Source organism: Lygodium microphyllum, chromosome 15 (assembly GCF_053477565.2).
Source record: "Lygodium microphyllum isolate KBCC chromosome 15, Lygodium_microphyllum_v1.1.10, whole genome shotgun sequence".
Lineage (NCBI taxonomy): Eukaryota > Viridiplantae > Streptophyta > Polypodiopsida > Schizaeales > Lygodiaceae > Lygodium > Lygodium microphyllum.
In genome coordinates, this window is record NC_141149.1 from 25,474,233 (window position 1) to 25,496,700 (window position 22,468).

General features: G+C 41.1%; 1 protein-coding gene across 1 annotated transcript; it reads right to left on the minus strand.

Annotated features, from left to right (window-relative positions):
- Positions 1-785: 785 nt before the first annotated feature.
- On the minus strand, positions 786-3,487 carry LOC148024361 (scarecrow-like protein 23). The gene has a single exon (XM_087693978.1). The coding sequence runs from the start codon at positions 3,380-3,382 to the stop codon at positions 1,376-1,378; it is 2,007 nt and encodes a 668-aa protein (XP_087550104.1). The 5' UTR covers positions 3,383-3,487; the 3' UTR covers positions 786-1,375.
- Between the last annotated feature and the right edge of the window lie 18,981 nt (positions 3,488-22,468).

The following is a 22,468-nucleotide window of genomic DNA, read 5'->3' on the forward strand; positions in this document are numbered from 1 at the left end:
AAGGATCTCTCTCTCTTTTCACTTGCCTCGAGTGCTAGGATTCCTTTCCCATTGGTTGCCGAGACCCTACTAGCCTAAAGGCATTGTTTCTCATTCAAGTATACACTACTACTAAAGACCTAAGAGCTTGGATTTGTTTGGATCCCAAATGGGCATGCCATCATTGCATACACAAATTCTTGCTCATTCCTTGAAGCATGCCCTAGTTATATTTTCGCCTAAGTGATACTTACCTAGGGATAAATCCATGGCTTCTTTCTCATACCATAATCTATCTTATTCACTTTGTCCTCCTGAGTCCTTTATCTAGCATATGGATAAGTGCCCGATTGATGAATAATGCTAATTATCTGATGTATAGGTTACTCACTACATTACAAGTCTCAACTCTTAGCTTGCACGGTCATTGGAAGTAAAGATGCTACTCAGGAGTCACCTTAAGGCATCAAATTGGTGTCTAGCTTTTCAATGACTACCTAATAAGTAGAAACCCAAGGTTGTGGGTCTAAATGCACACCACAATTGGAAAATCAATCAGCCAAAAGAGCCGTAAACACTGGAAAGACTTTCAATGTTAAACTTGCTATTTAAGCCCTCAAGATGTTGTAATAATGCAAGTATCCTTTAGAATTTTGATTTGGAATATAGCCCATGCAAAGTATGTGGCGGTGCTTTTAAAGTTCAAGAAAATCTTTTAGGACCCCTTTCCTAATGCATCTACATGATATTGTTGTAAATACTATATTCTATCAATAGCAATTTTCTTCACATTAAAAAAACCTACTTCTACATATGCTTATGAGGCATGTCAATAATGGAACATGTTAACTACATACTATTTTTTAGTAGAATAGCACAATGTTCCTTAGGATGGGTAAAGAATTTGCAACTTTGATGAACATGGATTACAAATACTAAGGGTAAAGAATGTGTGATTCTGATCAACATGAGATACACATGCTGGAGGGAAGAAGTGTTCTAGCCATTATCATAGCTTCACCTCCCGGGAGAAGCCAGATTTAGCTAGGCAACGTTGTGAAAATAGTCTTTTGACTTGGTTGATGCACACCAAGTCTTAGAACTAGTTGAATGAACCCTGCCATGGAAAAAACACTGAAGCTTACTCAGCCATCTAAGCATGATTTCAAGCATCCTGGTGAGCATGGATGTCATGCATCCATGTGAGCACGGGACGCCCTGCATAATTCATGAAGCCTTGTGAGGATGAATAACATGCATCCATATCAGCACGGAATGCAGCCTGCAGTTCGGGCAGCTGATTAAGCAGAATCCATTAGTCGAGAGTCAATAGATGACATACCCCATTGTTACTGCAGCAATAGCATCACGAGTCCAAGCAAACGCAATGTACAAATCAATACATGACAGACTCCATTGCTGCTGCACCATCATCATAGGTCCAAGCAGAAGCAGTGTACAGGCTGAGGTCTTTCCATCCAAGCTTGAGGGTGCCTCCAACTTCCACAAGAGAGTAGCCCTCAGAGGGGAACATGTTGAGGAGCAAGTCTGCCTGTGTGGCTGCGTTCCCAGCCAAGGAGACTTGCCTGAACCCACCTACAGTGCTCAGCATGTCTCTCCAATTATCAAACTTGATCTCACCCGTCCTGGCAGGGCCCCCCACTGCGATTATGTTCTTCACCTCACTTGACAGCAGCTGCTGCTCGACCGCGTGCCTGTCCTCGCTCTCCTCCGGGAAGCTCGCGCCCAGGGAATCAAACAGGGCTGCATAATAATGGAGGGCTTCCACAAACCTGTTCAGGAACGGGCCGGCATGGCTCAGATCTTGCTCCACTATGGTCACCACAGTGGGCCTTATCTCCTGCAGGAGCTTCAGGGTCCGGCTGTCCGAGCCCGTCACGTCGTACAGCGAGTGCTGAAGCCAGTGCACTGCCACTGCATCCCCTCGCTGTACCCCCAGCGCAGCCACATCCAGGTTCCCCACCCTGTCAGCCACAGCTTGGAACTCAAAGGGCAGGCCCAGGGTGCTGGCGAAATCCGATAACCGCTTGCCGGTTGCCTCCAAGGTGTCCATCGATGTGCCGATGCCCGTCATGCGTATGCGCGGAGGGCCCTGTGGGCGTGATGCGAGGATGTGGAACAGGGCAGGCCACTGCAGGCCCTGCATGATGTCACAGTCTATGATGTGGACGCTGAGGCGGCCTTCGATGGCCTCGAGGATTGCCTGGTTTGCTGTGAAGTGGGAGAATTTGACAAAAGGACAGATGCCATTGAAGACTTGGAAGGCTGACGAGATGCTTTGGTTGCTGAACCTTTGGAGAGGAGGCAGAGGGGAGCATATACCTATGCATGTATTGAGTATCCTTGAGGCCATGCCTTCTGTGAAGTAAGCTGCCACTCTTTGGATGGGAGTCCCATAAGGTGAGGAGACCTCATTCAGCAAAGGGATGAGGGAATAGGCATCCTCTAGGCTGTCTGTTGAGACTGCCTCAGCACATTGGAGAAGAAGAGACAGCAGCTCCAAGCCTCCTTCCTCTTCTGATGATGGATTCGTGTGATCTATATTTCCATGGCTGCTTTGGTTTTGGGCTTTGTCTCTTGCACTCGTGTATGCGTGCAAGCCGGCATTCACAGTCTGCATGGTGTCCTCATTCACATGGTGCAGGGAAGCAAGGCCTGCAGGGGGGCAGGTTGGTTGAGTGGTGCTGCTCATTGTGGTGGTGGGAGCATCTCTAGGGAGGGGCATCTCAGGGGAGTACCTAGTGGCTTGTCCCTCTCTCTTTTTGGTGGCAGTTAAAGTGGGGGGCATCTGGCACATTATATGAGGGACATAGCTAGGAATGTTTGCTTGGCTATTGGTGCCATTAATTGAGGCGTGTGCATCTGCATAAAGAGGCAGATGGTAAGCCTCACCAGAAGAGCAGCCAAAAGGGGTTGCTTGTTTAGGCTGTGTGCAACCTTCTGAAAGGTATCCCTCCCCATTGCTGCAAGCTTGGGCCTGGTCCTGCATATCTCTACTCATAGTACTTATCTCCTCTGATCCTAGACTGATGACCCCACCATTGGTGTTTGCCTTTTGCAGATTAAGATAGAGGCTGAGATTCTTCTTCTCCATCTGTCTCTTCTTCTTGGCTTCTGATCCAAATGGCTGCACCAATTGGTGCATTGCTATGTCCTCATTACCCTGAATCATATTGTGGTTGGGCCTTTTTAATCCTTTCTGTGGAATTGGGGTGTGGGGTTTGAGGAAGCCAGGGTGCTGCTGCTGATGATCAAATGGGAGATTGCAAGGAGGGATCATCATGTCAGAGAGAAAATCAAGCACTTCCTGCATAGGCATGGCGCCTATGAGGTCATTGAACACTGGAAAGGGCCATGATCCCACAGAAGCAGGATCCTCCATAGCCCCTTGTGTGTGTGTGTGTGAGAGAGAGAGAGAGAGAGGCTTCAAATTGAGAGCCCAGGACCTTATGAACCAATGGAAATGGAAGCAAAATGGGTAGGACAGATGAATTAGAGTGTCTTATAAATGAATTGTAATGATAATACAAAGCAAATTTAATCCATATAGTCTTGCTTCTGCAGACAGGGTGGACCCTCCCAGCAAGTACTGTAGCGCCAGCACTCTTTTATAGCACTAATAAGCACCTAATGAAAGCCTTTGAGGGGGTCCTGAAAATACTTTAATGAGGACCTCCTAAGTCTCTAGCCCCACCTTCCCAAAGATGAAGGAGTCAGATGCTTTCAAGATTCTAAAACCTAATACTAAATTTGTGTAAGAGGAGCATTCAACTAACTAGCCTTGCTGTTTGAAAAGGAAGTCACCATATAAACTAACTATATTCATCTAAACAAGGGCTTTTGAGGACCCAATTTTCCTTCTCCAACCATCTGGAAAAGACTCTGTAATTGTAGGTCCATGTGAAGGGACTCAAGACATCCAGCCCTTATATGGCACCTACATTCTAGATGTATTTTTTTAAACCTTACATCTTTTAGAAGATTACATAGATCCCTAAAAATTTAGGTTTGGATCTTCTAAACCCATTGTGCATCTACATATATAATTGCTATAACTATTGAACCCCTTACATTGAACCCACGTGCTATCTTACATAAGGCCTAGAGCTTTCTACTATCTGAAATATTAAACTCCTTAAATTGGACTCATGTGTTATCTTACATAAGAGCCGGAATGTGAAGATACTTTTGGAACCCAAAAGAACCCTTGAGTGCGATTTTTCTTTCACAAAACTTGTAGTTTATCCTAGGTTAGAGGGGCCAATTGTGAAATAGGTACTAAAAAGGAAACACCTCAAGGATAGTAATGTAAGGGAAGATGGTAGGAATCTTGGTTAGTTGGCACTAATGGATATGCTAAAAACTGTTATGTTACTAGCTCTACCTTGAGAAACCCCCAAAATTGTATTTTAAAAATTCTTTATATATTTGGAATTAGACTCATTTAACGCCTCGTAATGTCATCTATAACTCATATATGCAAATCTAAAAATAAATGCAAAGTGCAAAATCCCTCTAGCCCCCCGCCAAAAATGCACACACACACACACACACACAACATCATTTGTGGTGTTTAATAGTGCTCAATTCCTAAAAGTTGGCAAGTTATCTACCCAAAGTAACCATGCTAGGTGATTCCCCCTATACAACATCGCCATTATCAACTATCTATGTGTTTAGCCAAGCCAAAATTCATCTTTTTGAGGCCTTCTCTAACTAGGCAAAGCAAATAGTAGCTTTGTTAAAAGTCACATGTTCAAATTGCTTTCTACAACCATGCTTAACAATTCCCTTTTTGTTGTCATGGAGAAAAATGACCTAATTAATTATCTACATTGTTGATCCTTTAAGAAAAGTAAGTATTATTCTTGAGTTCCATACTTAGTATTTGCTTTTAGGATGTTTCTCCTGCAAAGGCTTGGACATAAACTTGCAAATAAACCCTCCTCATGTTAAGCAAATTGTTCAACCTAAGTTGTGAGTTGCTCACTATCTATTATCATCATACCAATTGGCACTTTGCTTGCTTTCAAAATAAGATTCCTCTCCCATAATCTCTTGGAAGAGCCTATTTCCTTTTCACCTACGACAAGAGACAAATATAATAACATCAAAATTTGGCTCTTCAATCTCTAGAAAAAGAGCTTAGCTATGTCATACTTGAAGAAGGGTCTTTCACCAATAGAATGAGATTAGCGAAAAAGTAAACATGCAAGGAATCATGGTACCATAGAGGAAAAAAAAAGGGTTACATTCAAAAACTAGGAGAGAGTTAAGAGGGGAAAATGAGTTAATCTCAACTATTTTAGAGGCTACCAAATTGAATAGGAGCAATTCATTCCCCAAAAAACTTGCAATTCCATTGGGGGGTTGATTATGCTACCTTTGGGGGCTCTCACTTTGCTCATCCCTACAACAAAAAAGTCATTACACATATATGTTGTGATAATATCCCATAATTTGATTTATATGATGGGGATCCTTTGCACGCCTTCAATTAGAATCTTTTGGTAATCTCTTTTATGCTTTTCATTAGAAATATTTGCAAGAATAGGTTTGATTTTTTAATTTCTTTGTATGCACACAAGAAGATATTAAAATTTGGGAGTAGCTTTCACATTCTAAACATGCATGAAGAGAAAGTTGAGAAATCAATGTAGCATACAAAGAATAGAGGACATCTAGAGATGATAATGATAGAAATATTTACATCCCAACAAAGTGGGAATGAGTTCACATGTAAATAAGATATCTAACAAATTAAGAAAAGAAACCTCAACAATTAGAAGTTATAACCCAATGCTTTATAGCACTTAACTATAAGGATGTTCATGAACCAAAACTAGAGTTGGTGAAATGTTTTAAGGAGTATCATAGGGCTAGAATTACAAATGTTGAAGCTTGCAAGAATGTTCAATGTGGGGTAAAGGATATGATACTCTACATCCCTTGTGAGCTAGGCATTGAGAACATAAACCTATAAAGCTAGATGAGACATGTGATCTTTCTTTTTCTTTGGGAATCATAAGGATACTCATCAAGCTAAAAGTCCTTGAGGCAACGTACCTATCTACACATCAATCTTCCACGATTCAATGTGACACTTCACTCTCTTCTTCTTAAAAGCCAACATCTATGGACCTTAAAGGGTGCGTCTCAAAAAATGTAAGTGTACCACGTGCAATCAACATAAGGGTTATTTTATTTAGTAAAATTTATAGGATCACATTAACAAAATATATTTTTTAAAGTTAGGGGCCTGCATGCAAGGAAAGGATCCTTTTATATGGATGATTTAGGTGAATTTCTAGAACTATGCACTAATTAAGAAAATACTTCTTGTATCATCCTTTATTAGCATTTCCCTTTAGGGCATATGATTATATAATGGTGCGGTGACAAGGTAATGCATGTCCCAAAAAAAATTACCCATTGTTAACTTTAGTTAAGTGGTCCACTAAGCGTTGAAATATGTGGATATCTTGCTTTTTGAGAAATAAGAGTTTATTTTGGAAAATTTAAAAAAAGGCTCTCTCTCTCACACACACACACACACACACACACACACTCTCTCTCTCTCTCTCTCTCTCTCTCTCTCTCTCTCTCTCTCTCTCAAAGAAGGGCAATGCTCTTGCACGTGATAGTGAACCCTTGTTAAAAATATACATCATTATTTGTTTTTACTTTGTAAACACATGTAATTTGTTTCTTCTCATGAAAATTTCATTTCTTGTAGTCGATACTCCACTATACCCATTGTAAGTTTAGATGTAATTATCAAGGTCAAATCTCTCTTGCAAAATATAATCTTCCAATTTGGTTTTAAAAATGCAAGCACAATTCATCTTGTAAATTGTAATATTTAAGAAATTGAACCCATCTCTTAGGACAATTGCTATGACAGTTCATAGTTGGTTCTACTTTAAATATCGTACACGCATATAATGAAAAGTTAGAATATTAGAAATTTCATTCTCCTTAGTAGAGACGTTTATATCCTATAATGAAGAATAAGCACACTATGAAAATGGACTACCTAATCCTCGCATTATTATTGCAAGTTTGCATATCCATATCAACCTTCCCCTGATGGTATTGTATCCTTTAGTTGAATTTGACATGACCACACACCGATGTTAAAGTGTGAAGGATAACTAGAGCTAACCTTGATAATAAGTCACAATATACTTTGTGTGTGTGTGTGTGTGTGTGTGTGTGTGTGTGTGTGTGTGTGTGTGTGTGTGTGTGTGTGTGTGTGTGTGTGTGTGTGTGTGTGTGTGTGTGTGTGTGTGTGTGTGTGTGTGTGTGTGTGTGTGTGTGTGTGTGTGTGTGTGTGTGTGTGTGTGTGTGTGTGTGCATGTACATGCATGAATGTGTACATGTGTGTGCATGTACATGTTACTAATATTGTAGCATTTGATATAAACATTATTGCCATTGTAGAATGACATACTACATACATGATGACTTTAAGATCCTTACATGTTTCTTATTTCTTAATTTTATGGAAAAACCTCAAAAACTTGAGACAATAGAGTCACATTAGGTATCTTAATGAAGGAACCCAAATATGTGCTATCTATATATGGAATACCTCTAGATTTTGTGGTGGATCCTACATGGATTTTCTAATACCTTATTGAAGTATGGAAAATCTTCTTTCAAAACTTTTTATTGAGCTTGGTTAACTTTTGAACCCTAATTTCAATATTTTTGAAAAAAATAGCCTATTGTTGCATACTATCCACTAGAATCATCCTCAATTACATGGTTAGTTGAGTGGGATCTCTCTAAATATGGCCCTCTTTGTCTTCTACACAAAACGCATTTAGGTTTGAATGAAGGACAAAGAGTGCCATTATAAAATGATGCACATTACTTGGTTAGTTGAGTGGGCTCTAACTAACCATGACTCTTTGTTCCCTTAACAAAATGCCATTAGGGTACTCATATGAGCACCAAGCATTGCTGAAATAGGTCATTCATTCGATCCAACTCTTCTTTTCCTTGAGGATTGATCTTGTCATTGAATATGACTATAAGATGGGCACCTTATACCCATATAAGGCCTCAAAAGGAGAAACTCTTGTGCTAGAACAAGTGGAATTATTGGATGCAAACTTAGCCAAATGTAGCCATGCATCCCTTGTATGCTAAATATCATGACAAAAATTCCTAAGATAGGTCTCAAGTCAGTTTTTGACTCTCTTTGTTTCGCCATCACTCTGAGGATGTATGCTATAGATGAAGCTAATTTGGTGCCCATAGAGCTGTAAAAACTACCTACCAAAGGTTTCTCATAAACTTGGCATCCCTATCATGCACTATGACCTATGACAAACCATGTAACTTGAACACACGCTCCATAAACTAAGTGGCTACTTGAGATGCTATGTACTACAAACCATGTAACTTGAACACATGGTCCATAAACTAAGTGGCTACTTAAGATGCTATGTACTGAATCTTTGTGGGAATGTAGTGGGTTGCTTTGGTGATTCTATATGATATTCCATCCTTTCTTGGTTGTGGGTAAGCTAGTAATAAGATCCATGGTTATATATGTCCATTTGCACATATTGGTAATGGTTGTAGTAAACCTCATGGCTTAAGAGTCTTGTCCTTGTTCTGTTGACATTACATGCAACTAGAAAATAAACTCCTTTATACCTTTCCATAAATCTTTCAGGTGAAAGCTCTTGAAATCTATCCTTAGCAGAGAGAGCCATACAAAAGGTGTTCCATGACTCCAAGCAAAAATAAATAAAGGATGCAAAGTATCCTTGACCTCAATCTCCTATGAAGCTAAATGGCTGATGATGGAGTGAAACTCATTCAAGTGGCCAGACATAGAAGTGATTCTTAATCTATGTCCAAAGCTCATATGCAGTCTGATTTTCAACTATAACATTGTAGTGAACCTGCTTAGAGAGTTATAAAATGATTGTAAACTTGCATAGCTCATCCAATTCATCCCAATCCTCAATTGCAATGTTTTTAGATTTGGCATTCCCATTTTTGGGTGGTCTAACCTACAATTTTTACACTAAAACCTACCATATCTTGGTCTTCCAATAGTTGTCGTTGGTCCCATTTAGTTTCTCAATATTGAAGATAGCATAGCCACAAGAACCACTAGCCATAATGAGACCAAGCAAGTGCATAGAAGGGCAAAACAAGCTATTGTAATACCTTGCAAATTAGTCCCAAAACCATTGCTAACTCAAGCAAGAGACTAGATATGATGCCAAATGAATAAGCTATCCACAAAATATAGGCAAGTAACTGCCCTTAAAAAGAATGCATAATATTAAAATGCCAGGTTATTGTAATAAATTGTAACAATATGCCAACAACCAATGGTGAACAACCAAGAAAGAAGAAGCCACAAACAACTGGAATTGAAGACGGTCACAATTGCAATGTGTCAATAACCATACATGCAGTAGACATAGATGTCATGCAAAGGGTAGGTCTCAAGGGTAAATGAAGAGAAGTACTAGATGCATAACCCACTAAGCAAAGCTCAATACATAACCCAGAAGCATATAATTACCATTGACAAGATCCAGACAAGCATAAGTACCATGTCCAAGCCAAGATACCAAATCAACCCATAATAGGGTAGCTACATCCAAGACATATCAAGAGAGCATATACATGTCAATGAGTCCCACTACCCCACTGGAATAAGCTCAAGCTCAAACTACATAAACCAAATGCTTTGTAGTACACCTAAGTGTCAAATGTGGCTCAATACATAAAGCTAAGTAGCTTCCATTGAAATAAAAGTTGAATGTCAAATGAGCAAACAAAGCTCAAAACATCATGGTGATGACATCCATACATCCAAGATCCATATAGCATATGTCTGAAAGCATTAAAACCAATATATGCTTTAAGCCTATAATTCCATAGCCCATTGAAGCAACCAAGGCATGCAACCATAGTCAAGATGAATGTTGCCTAACTCAAAATCTAAGTTCAAGAGCATCCAAGAGCATGCTCGAGTGCATAGACCAATGTTGAGTATCAATATATTTATATGAAGCATCCAAATGCCATCCAAGAGCAATAAGCATTTAGTGTTCATTGAGAAAATCTTGATGGCCAATATATTACAATAGTTAAATCTCTACTAAAACTGAGCCAATGTAAGCTCAAATCCAACCATTAGCATCTAAAGACATTTTCTTACATCCTAGCATCAATGCCTATACATATGGGCATTAGTAGAGATTGAAGTGAGCTCCAATGATTGTCAAAACCCTATATTACAACAAGTCGACTATATATGATAGCAAGGGGTGGAGGCTGGGAGCTCTAGAACTTGAGTGACCAATATCGAAAGGTGTGCTGGAGGCTACCCCAAGTGTCCAAGAGTGCCAAATGCCACATAGGAAACTGGGGAAGTTGGGCACCAGGTAAGAGAAGATGTGCAACATCGTAGGCACAAATCATGCTACCTATTCTTGCACCTTGTTGTTGATGATGTGGACCACCTTGGAGGCTCAAAAAATTAGGGACAAAGCCCAATATAACCTTGGAACAAGCCTTAGGGGACAGAAGCAAGCTGGGAGGGAGGGAAGATCAAATGCATACCAATGAAGGTGAAGCCATGGCTACCATTGTACCTGAAGCTTTTCAAATCTAGGCTAAAGTAAACTAAAGGGGACGAGCTTCTCCGTGCTAGTGCAACGGCTCTAATACTAGTTGGAGTGAGCCTGGAGTGGAAGCACACTAGTGGAAGCAATCCGTGCAATGGCTTTGATACTAGTTGAAGGGAGTGAGCCCGGAGTGGAAGCATACTAGCAAAAGCAAGAGCTATGGTGGAAGAAATAAGAGAGAGAGAGAGAGAGAGAGAGAGAGAGAGAGAGAGAGAGAGAGAGAGAGAGAGAGAGAGAGAGAGAGAGAGAGAGAGAGAGAGAGAGAGAGAGAGAGAGAGAGAGAGAGAGAGAGAAGATGTGGGAACTCTAAAACCATCACAATATGTGACCAATCTTCCCTATATTCAAATGTCATTGAAAGAATATAGAATGAAGTGATAGTGGTGGGTGTGTGTCACCTTTAGTGTACTTGTGTGAGTATTGTCAGTGTAGTAATACACATGTAGCTAGGCACATGTGCCTTCACCCCCAATACAGTTCTAATATAGATGATAGTCTACATACCCACATCCATGAGAGTGAATCAACCACTACATTATCTTTGGTGTTGGTGTGAGTGATACCAAAAGTATAATTTTGTAAGTTTGCCACCCATCTCCACTAATTAGGAGTTAAAGCAGACCAAGTCTAGAAGTACTTGAGGACTCTATGGTTACTCTTTACTCTAAATTGGCTACCATAGAGAGAATGGTGCCACTTCTTAATATACATTCATTTGCATTTCCTTTTCATTAAGCTTGCAACTCTCAAATACAAATACACATGCCCTTCTAATTAAAACCACTTATATCCCTCACATTGGCATCACATTGGATGGTAAACTCCTTAGAGAAGTCAGGGCATACTAGGATGGGGGATGAAGTGAGCAATTCCTTCAATTGATTAAAGTTGCAATCAACTATAGCATCCCAAAAAAAGCTTATTTCTTCAATCTATCTGTCAAGGGTATTGCAATGGTCACATAATGCTTGATGAATCTCTGATAAAATGATGAGAGACTAAGAAACCCTTGAAGAGAAGTGGTGTATGATAGTGTTGGCCAATCCTTTACACATTTCACCTTTTTTGGGGTTAGCATATATCCCATTGTCACTCACAATGTGGCCTAAGTACTCCACTACTATCTACATAAATATAGATGTCTCTCAACCAGACAATCTATGCTCTCTTAATATGTCAAATACCCTTCTAATATGTGACAAATGCTCCTTCAGTGACTTGCTATAAATAAGGATATAATCAAATGAAATTAGCACAAACTTGAAAAGAAAAGGGCATAAAATATTATTCATAAGGCTTTAAAAAGTGGCTGAGGTATTCATCGATCCAAATGGCATCACAAAGAAAATGATAAAGCCCTTGATTAGCCTTGAATATTGTCTTTATCTCATCACCCTCTCTTGTATGAATTTGGTGGTATCCAGATCTTACATCTATCTTGGTAAAATACTTAGCCCCTTCTAGCTCATCAAGCAAGTCATCAATCCTAGGAATGGGATGCCTATTCTTGATTATGATCTTATTGAGGTCTCTATAGTCAATACACATTCTAAAGGAACCACATTTCATCTTGACTAATAGAACCAGTGATGCATAAGGAGAAGGAGAAGGCACAATAAATCCCATCTCTAACAACTCTTTGACTTTCTTAGCAACTTCTTCATGCTCACATTTGGAGAGCTTGTAAGGTGGCTTATTCACTAGCTTAGAATAGGGCTCTAAATCAATGAGGTGATCCACCTGCCTATTAGGAGGGAGGGATATAGGAACTTGAAATAAATCTTTTAGGAACTTGAAATCAATCTTTTTACTCTTATAATAAAGTTTTCAATGCTAAATTCTTGGCCAATTTTGAGGAATGATCATTGGATTCTTTCTTTATTCAAGTGAAGACAAATATTCGTGAGTGTTTCTTACATCCCCTCTTAAGTTGCTTTGATGTAATAAGCTAAAAATTTGCATGATCATAAACCCCCTCTAAAGCATATGAGCTGCCCCTCTATGACAAACTCCATATATAGCTAAGAGAAGTCCATAGAAATCTTGCCCAAGTGTTTAAGCCAATTATAGCCCAAGACAACATCAATAGGACCCATTTCTAGTGCAACCAAATCCATTGATGCCACATAATTTCCCTCATCACCATTAATTAGTTGTAAATTAATGGGATGCTATAATTCCATGGGAAATAATTTTTTCCTATCCATGGTTGATCTATTTACAAAAATTTGGGTACCACCACTATCCACTGAGATGAAAAAATTCGTCCCATTGATTTTTCCTTCAATGCTCTCCTTTTTCTTTTTATTTGAAATGCGTATTCTAATCCTCTCAGTATAGCCATGTAAGGACAAGCTATATAAATAATTAGACTCTTGCATGGTAGCCTAGGTAAGTGTCTACTTGTTTTATAGGAACAATGGCAAGCTCTATTGATCTAACTTATGCATTTATAGGTTTACCCTCAACTAATTAAGACAATCACACCTAGTTTTCCTCTCCCAAGCAGTGGTATGCATTCTAGTCTCCCTTATTTTATATTTTGACTCAAATCTCAATTCAAAAAGTCCCCACTAACATAACCAACATATTGCATTTGGAAATTACAATTACTTTTGAAGGACCTGTCTTTTCAAGGTCCATTTGTATTTGAATAGGTACAAATAGATCTTGACTCAGAAGTTGATGTTTGTCACTTTAATACTATCCTTAATGCTTTTGATAGTCTTCAACTTCCCTTGATTCATCCTTAGAATCCCTAAGGGACTTTGGAGATTTCTATGTTTGATGAGGCTCTTGGCATATTATGTCTCCAAGAAGTAGTAGAGTTCACATCCGTGGGTGGTAAGATGTTGATGGTGATGGACAACACCAAATCCCAAGATAGGCCAATGATATTTATGATAAAAAGACTCTTCCTTGATGTGTTGATTACAATGAGAAGCCTCTTAGTGTGCCGAAGGGTCCCATCATACATTTGTGTGTGTGTGTGTGTGTGTGTGTGGACCAACTTGATAGAAGGAAGAAGGAAAGCAAATATACCTCTCTCTCTCTCTCTCTCTCTCTCTCTCTCTCTCTCTCTCTCTCTCTCTCTCTCTCTCTCTCTCTCTCTCTCTCTCTCTCTCTCTCTCTCTCTCTCTCTCTCTCTCTCTCTCTCTCTCTCTCTCTCTCTCTCTCTCTCTCTCTCTCTCTCTCTCTCTCTCTCTCTCTCTCTCAAATTATCAACCCATTGATATGTACCTTCTATAATGAAGATTGCAAGCTCAAAATAGACTAATGGACTATGAATGGAGTGCCTTGCAAAGCCAAAAAACGGCTATTCAAATATCAAACTAGCAAAAAACTCATACAAAAATGATATTTTAGTGATATTTTAGCACTCCCAAAGGCATATGAGTTATTTGCAAGCTTTTCCAAGTATTTTGGCTATCTTTGAGCATAAAATAGCCATTGGAAACCAAGTACATGCAAACCTCCTTTGTAAATCAATTTCTACATGCCTAATCTATACAAAGTGAGCACAATCCATGATTATAAGTCCTTCAAGATGACAAATCCATCAAAATCTATGTGGAATCCAAAGTCAAGAGTAATCTAAGAGCCTCTAAGTGCAAGCTATTGTCCAAAAGTCCTATCCAATTCAGAACACTTTTTTTCTATATAAAGAAAAACACAAAAAATATACATAAAATTGGCTCTATGATTATCCAAATCCATAATTCTTTTCACGCTCTTCATTTTGAGCTATAGAGCATCTCAATTTGATATTGAATGCAAACATTATGGCCAAAATATTGAAGTGCTATCAGGCTGCTGCATAGCTCTCCATGACTTTTATAGCATGCCCTGTATCGACTCAAAAAGAATAGAGTGGTTACAAAGTAAATGCTTGAAAGTATTCTCACTTTCTTATCTATTTTACATACATTTGAGAGAAGCAAACAAAAAAGAATTCTAATTTATGTTCTCTTGGAAAGATTCAATGATGCTTAATCTCTTTGAGCATCCAAAACCTCTTTTTGAGTAACCAAAGCCAAGTTTTTTTATATAAATTTTAGGCACTAATGGCTACCCAAATGTAACCAAATTAGGCTATGGACGCCCTCAAAAGTTGAGCCTCAATGGATCCTTATACCAAACCACCTATTTGCCTTAGATATAAAGCTTAGTGATGAGAATAATACCTCTATTAAGATGTGGACAACAAACACCAATGTCAAAGAAGAAGATTGAATCCTATTCATGAGACAAAGCTTCACTCCTTGTGATTCTTGCTCCAAGCAAGAGCTCTCTTGAATGCAAAAATTGCTTTGATACTAGTTGTGAGGGAAGCAATGGTGGGATGTGAGGTAGAAGCTCACTCAAGAACACAAAAAGAGAGATGGAGACCAAAACTTTTCTTGATGGTTTTTTCTTCTTCCTCACACAAGAACACAATAAAAGAGATGGAGACCAAAACTTTTCTTGCTAGTTTTTTCTTCTTCCTCCTCACACAATACAATCTACATAGAAAAAACCAACTAGAAAGGTCTCCATCTATCTTTTTGTGTTCTTGAGTGAGCTTTGTGTTCTAGATAGATGGAGACCAAAAATTTTCTTGCTAGTTTTTTCTTCTTCTTCCTCACACAATACAATGTACACAAAGTATAGATAAGGTACAACATAAAGGAAAGTGGCCTACTAAGTCAAACATTGCATAACTGAATATACTAATCAATAGGCACTATAACTATGCCAGTTGTAGGTAGGTGCAACAAACTAAATATCATCGACTATGAAGACACATTGTGGGGTCTCCCCTTTCCTGGCTAAATTGACCTCTTTGACCTTGGTGGGTCCCTCGATTGTTTTGCTTGCTTGCCCCTATCGTTTGGCTTCCAGTAAGATCACCACCCTATCTCCTTATTTGAACATCCTGAATCATTTCAATAGGTCTTGTTGTTTTCGCTATTCTTCTGTCAATGTTTCTTTAGGTAGCTTCGGTCATTCCTCCCTTAACCGTTGGCACCTTAGGTGGATTGGTAGGTCCCCCTTGGTGCGTCTAGTCTTCGGGGGTTGAGGTAATTTAGGATCACTATCTGAGTTGACTTCCGATTCAGAATCAAACTCTCCATCTTTGCTAGAAGAGGGGCTCTCTCTTGGTGGTCGTAGCTCAGAAGGTGAGTCTATTTGCAACAGTGGTGCATCACTTGGCAAGGCTAGGCCTACCTACTCGTAGACGATTGCACCTGTGTGCTCCAACCAAGTTCAATCACAATCCTTGTGTCGGACTCCTTTTGCTACTCTAAGGACACTCTTCTTGCGTGGTCTAGGGTCTAATCGTATCTATTCGATCATATGTCCCCCATTGTCATATTCCAAGGTATCGATTTCCTTGTCGCTCTCATCACTGAAGGAACAACAACCCTCATATTCATCATCAAAGCTATCTTTGTCCAATTGCTTATCATTCTCTAGGTTCTGACATATCTCTTTTTGCTGGTCAAGGATTAAGGCCCAATTGTATCTCAAGTTTAAATCATTGTGCACTTTGGACCATTGCCATTCAGGCTCATCTAAGAGATCTCAGAGTGGCTTAAGATTAATTGCTGGATTGCTAGCCAACTTGTCAGTCAAGTGCCCTAGGACCTTCAGGAGCTCTCGTCTATTGTTCAGGACTTGGAACACAATAGGGTTGGTTCTTCCATGTAGACTTCCAGTCATCATGCAGACTGGTACTAAGGGTGGGTTTTCCGGTTGCCTTGATGGCTTGTTCATACTCCTCAGTGTCCAAGAATGGTAGGTCAATGGTAGTAAGAACATGCATCTAGTCTCACCCATCCTCGGGGCACGAGAGATACTTGGTAAGGGCCCCATAGGATCCCCTAGTCTGTCCATCGCCCTTCAACATGGTGGAGATGGCATCTAGGTTGATAGGTATAGTCTTCCATATGTCCATCTCCACTCTTACGGCCTCTGTTCGATTGCCCAGGAAGATAAAACCGTTGCCCCAATCCTCTACGACTCTCACATTATGCATCCAAGGTCATCCTAGTAGGATGTTGTAGTCCACTCCCTTCATGACTATGACGTCAATAGAGAATTGGATTACTATGATCTTCATTGGCCAATTTTTCAATACTCTGAATGGTTTCACATTCATTCTGTTAGCCAGAACCTAGCAATCTCGACCGGTTAGATACACTAAGTTTGGAGCACCGCATGGCTTAGCACACTCACTCTTGCCCCCGTGTCCACAATCCCCTTCATGGTGATGTCCCCCAATGCTAAGACTGGCAGGATTGCATGCATTTTTGTGCCTTCCCAAAATGCATTAACGTGCAAGGATTTAGGTATGGAGTGCAGCGTCAGACTCGGTATTTGAGTTTCTGCATCGTGCTCAGGGAATTTTGTGGTAATTGGCTCATTTGGTTCTTTGACCCACTGTTTCAGATCTAGCCATAACCTTGGATGTTGCTTAATCAGGCTGCCCAAGCTTAGAGTTACAAGGGTGGTCACTAGTGTATTGAGGAGGTTGCTAGTCACTTGCCTCTCTCCTAAGTCTATGGTTTTTGGCCAATGGTCCTGAATGGTTTGCTGGGCTGGAGCATTTAGACATTCTCTAAGTGGCCCAGCTTGTGGTGCCATTGCCTCCCTTGATCTTGGTCGTGGGAGAGAGATTGGCGTGCTCATGCTTGAGAGATCATCGATCTCGCCTCCAACCACCAGTGTTGTGGCACTTTCGATTTTGAGGGTGACCTTAGCGTCTGGTCTTTTCTTCCTTCGTCTCTGGCTCCTCTTTCCAAGTGAGGTTGCGTCAAGGTTGTTGGGCCCTAGCAATGATATACCAGTCTGCTTTGTATGCGTACGGATCATGATATGCAATGGGATAGGTATGGCCTCCCCATCGAGTGTCTCGACACTGAACAACCCCAATGGAATTGATGGCTTATTTGTTGAGCTAGAGGATGGCCTCCACCTAGGGAAATCGACAAAGAGGTGAGTGATTCCACGCTCACCACATCTCAAGTCATCCTTATCTCTATTTGTTTGCTCCCTCTCAGGGCAACGTGAAGAAATGTGTCCTGGGTGACCGCAAGTCCAACACAAGATTGGCTCTTGGGTATGTGCCCCTAGGCATGTGCCTCTCCCCCTACCTAATGCCATCATAGGTACTGGTCTATAGTCCATAGGATTGCATTGCCTTCCTCATCATACGACATGTATGGGTGGGTCGTCCACATAATGGACTAGAGTATCACTCGGTGGGTGGGTCGCGTAGGGTCCAGGTGGTCTAGGGCTACATGTAGGATTTATTTCCATCCTAGGGATGGGAGACTTAGCATCATTAGGTGTTGGGAGAGCCAGTGGGGCTCCCCTTCCAAGGAAGTTTGGTGTCATGTTCTCAAAGTAGGGTTGACCGTAAGGTTGCGGGTACGAGAGTCTTCGAGGTAGTCTACAACGCATGGCGTCATGGCCGAACCTACCACAATTAGTGCAAGGTCGTGACCTAGGGTCCTGGCACTCGGTTGGCAAGTGGTTCGCGCCACAATGCACACATTGGACATGTGGTTACATTGGTCATCTCATCATCTCCTGTAGTTTGGTTATGTCCATTCTAATCTTTGCTAGCTCTTGTCCCGAGTCAGTGCCCTTCCCTTTGTCCTGTGCGCTTGGGCATGCTCTCTCACTTGGCATTGAGGCCCTTTCAAAACTTTTGGTACTGGACTCTTCTCGATTTGAGCATTTGGAGCTTCTTTCCTTGAGATGGTCATCCACCCTAATAGCTTCCTCAAATACCTTTGCCAATGCATCTCGCTGCAAGCTCGAGTTGCCAGCCAAGGCTTTGTAGAGCTCTTCACTTCGTATTCCGCTGATGAATACCATGCATACCACTCTTTTGGTTGGTCTCTTACCCATTGGGATTCTCTTGATTAAGAGGCTCCTCATATGAGTCATGTAATCTCGAATATCCTCTCTCTCTCTACTTGGCATTCATGAGTCGCACGAGTAGGTTGTCAGAGTACCCAGGTTCGAAAAATCTCGATGAAGAGATTTTTCAAGCCATTGAAATTTTCAGGCTCTGCAACATCCAAACTCGTGTACCAAGTCTGGCCCTTGTCACCTAATCACAGTCTGAAAGCTTGGGAGCGTTGAGTAGGATTGGTAAGGCTATTGGCCTTGTAGACCTGCTCGAACTATTCCACAAAGTTATACAGATAGTCATTTTCTTGGAATTTGTCTAGCTGCTCAAACTATTCCACAAAGCTGTACGGATCGTTTGAAAGCTTGGGAGTGTTAAGCAAGATCGGTAAGGCTGTTGGCCTTGCAGACAAGCTCGAACTATTCCACAAAGCTGTACGGATGGTTGTTTTCTTGGTATTTGTCCAGTTGCTTTGCCACCACATGGATTTTTGATTGGCTCTTAGAGTCTTGGTTAAACCCTAACCCTACTAGCAATGATGTTGCTAATGCTGCAGCACTTTGCTCTATTGCCATCTTATCTAGCAGTCACTTCATCGAAATCTCTCTCATTGTGAGGTCTCCCTTTAGCGTTCTCTCGCTATTCGATCGATTTCTTCCTGCTAGGGCTAGCACTCTCTGGATCTCTCACATTTCCAAACTATGACACAAGCTCCTAGTTTGCTGGTCCTGGTTGTACATAGTTAGGCATTGCAGATCCCTGCGAGCTAGCTTTCTCTCTTTCTTGAGGTTTGCTATGACGTCCTCTATAGGTCTACCACAATGTTCTAGCCGGGTTTGAACATCGTACTTGTGCACTAACTATTGAACGGCCTTCGGAAAATTGCCTAGGTCCAGCTCTTTGTTGTTTCTATGGCTTGAGCTGCCCTCTTCCATGTCCAAAGCTTCCTACTTTGCCAAGTTGTCAATCAAGTGGATAAGGCTAGGAAGATCCACTTCCACGATAGTGCATATCCTTGCTGCATCCAGGTTTTTGGCTGTGTTTTTTGCTTGGGCCTACCTTTGGGGATTCGATCACCCTTCTATGTCTTTAGGTCTTCTCTTACTAGTGGGTTCCTTCAAAGTTTTATGTCACAATGAGTTCCTTGTTAATTGCAACCAATCCTCAACTTACCCTCACTCCATGTGTGTGCATGCAGGTGTATTCCTTTCAGTGCACTGTGTACAACTAGGCTTTTTGCTATCCTCAAGTGTGTTTCAAGTGCTAGAAGTCAAAGTGAGTGAAAAAACAAAGTGTGTGTAGCTTCGGCACCCTTGTCTACGGGTTGGTTTGATAGGGTTGTGTGTTCGATTTCTAGCTGTTCTCGCCAACTTCTCAGGCTTTTTGGTTGTGCTATCATGTTCAACTCGTTTAGGGTTGAGTTGGGGTCTTACCACCAGCCCACAACACTAGCCACTATTCCCGACCGTTTGGCCACGATCTCTAGGTTTGTAACTACTTGTGAGGCATTCAGTGGGTTCTTCTAGAGTGGGTCATGCTTCTCGTTAGCCAGGTTTAATCAAGTTTTTGGTTTTTTTTCTTCCTCAAGATGTTTCTGATTCACCAGTGTCCATTCTAAGAATTGGACTGATTGTCACAATCGGACAAGGTGTGTCCGATCGAACAACTCGAGTTGGGACACGTCCGATTCTCAGAATTGGACGGGGGTGCTTGGTCTGATTGAATGTATGTTTAATCGGACAGGGCATTAGTTCCAATTCTCGTGATTAGACATGATCAGACGAGGTAGTGTGTTTGATTCCTTCTCATCCGATTCTCCGAATTGGACGGAAGTGGTGTGTCTAATTGTCATGATCGGATGGGTTAAGCGTCCAATCGGATGGGGTTGTGTGTCTGATTTGGAGTTGGTTTGATTTTCAAAATCGAATGGGTATATCGATTGGACCGAATGGGTGATTCTAGTTTTGGGTCTTTTAATCTATGCTACAAGTAAGTATTTCTAGTGTCAATTACATTTTGCCCAAAATTCTACACTCTGACATTGCCTAACTGGTATACTTCGATCAATCTAATGTAGACTTGTGACCTGCAAGCTCTCTCTTTCTATCTCAAAAACAGGACTAAAAATGAGGTTTTCTTTGGTCACACACCATGACCTTAAACCCTTGCTAGCCAACACCTCGGTCTTCCCAATCACTCCACCTACGACTCGGAGACATCTGAGCCCTCTTTTTTTCCCATTTTTCCATGTTATTGCCCTTTTCAGGGCTGTTTTACAACAGTGTGAACTTTAAGATTCCCACTTTGATTTCTCCTTCCTATCCTACTCTAAATGTGACAAAAAACAAAAGCAAAGTACTAGATTACTTTCTCCTACTCAACTGATCATCAAAAACTAGAAATACTTTTTGTATCATAGATTAAAAGACCCAAAACCTCTTCTCTATCTCAAGCTACGATTTGGGGATGAAACCCTTACTTTGATGCTCGGTTTAAGGCACACAAGCACTCAAGCTTGAATCTATTGGTCCCGGCAACAGAACCAAAATGTAGAGGGGAGCTCAAGCTCAACTGCCAAGACCCATGGACCACTTATTGATCAAGTGTTTCAAGTGAGCACTAATGGCTACCTCTCACATAGCCGATGTGCTATCCCCCTCTATGAGTGTAGTCAGCTTACCTTGATGCCCGATAGAGTTGCTTCCTCTTTCAAGCACTTCGATAGTTCCACGATTCGTGATGTAAGCTCAAGCATCCTCAAGCCTCTTCCAAGCTCCATCCTCCATAGCCACGCGTGAGACAAGAGAAGAGAAGAGAAGAAGAAGAGAGGAGATCGAGGAGGGCTTCACCTCCAAGATCCCTCACCCTCACACACTCACTCCCTCACTCACTCACACTCCCTTCCTCAAGCACTCACAAGCAAGCAAGAGAAGAGAAGAAGAGTCCACTTTTCCACACACCAAAGAATGAGCTCTCATTCACTTTTTGAACTTTATATACAAAACCCTAAATCCCTTTTGGGCGGTCATCCCCTTATCCCCTTTTTCTTATATGTTGGTCATGGCCTAGGCCCTTTTTCCCATTGTCCTCCTTTCTTTCTAGCTTAGTCCTACCGCCCGTTCATCATTACAAATTGCACAGGAGGGAGTCTGGCGCTCTTTTACAAAGGTTTTGGTTGTGCCTTTATATTTAAAGCTGTGCCTTCTTACTTTTGGCTTCTTGCGGCTTCCATGGTTGCATCTTGTACTCCTAGTTGGGCCACTCTCTTGTAGGGCGCCTTTTCCTTTTTCCCACCTTGCATTTTTCCTCTTGATGTCTCGTTTTTGCTTCCTTTGCTTTGTAGTAAACATTGTCAACACACAATATTCTGTTTATGAGTCCAAGTCTCAATCTTAGAACCTAAATCACTTGTGTGATAGGCAACCTTAAAGTCTATGTCTTCATCATCCATGTATTCTCAAATAGTATCCGAGCCTAGTCAAGAGCATGCTCAGCTCATCTCACTTCTCTCTCAGCTCCTCTTCACTTTTGGTCAGCTCATGGCTTCACTTCTAGCTCCATTTTCACTTGTATCCTCAATCAAGCTTGTGGCATCCATAGTCAAACGAGTACTCTGCCAGCCATGAGGAGCTAGATCTCCCAAACCAAGAAATATCTCTTGAAGCTTTCTTCTAGGGATCTCTTATTGACGTTAAGGAGCTCTCCTTGGCCCATCACAGCTTAATGCTACTCATCGCAAGGCTCAGCATTGCAAAAAATCACCATCGCTGCACTCTTTGCGCTTGTTGTTGTTCATACTATTGGCGCATTGCATGCAAGTCATGATCCTGATGTCTACCATAAGGCTTTGGAAGGCATTAGCCAAGCTTCATTTCCATAATCTGGAAATGATTGAGTA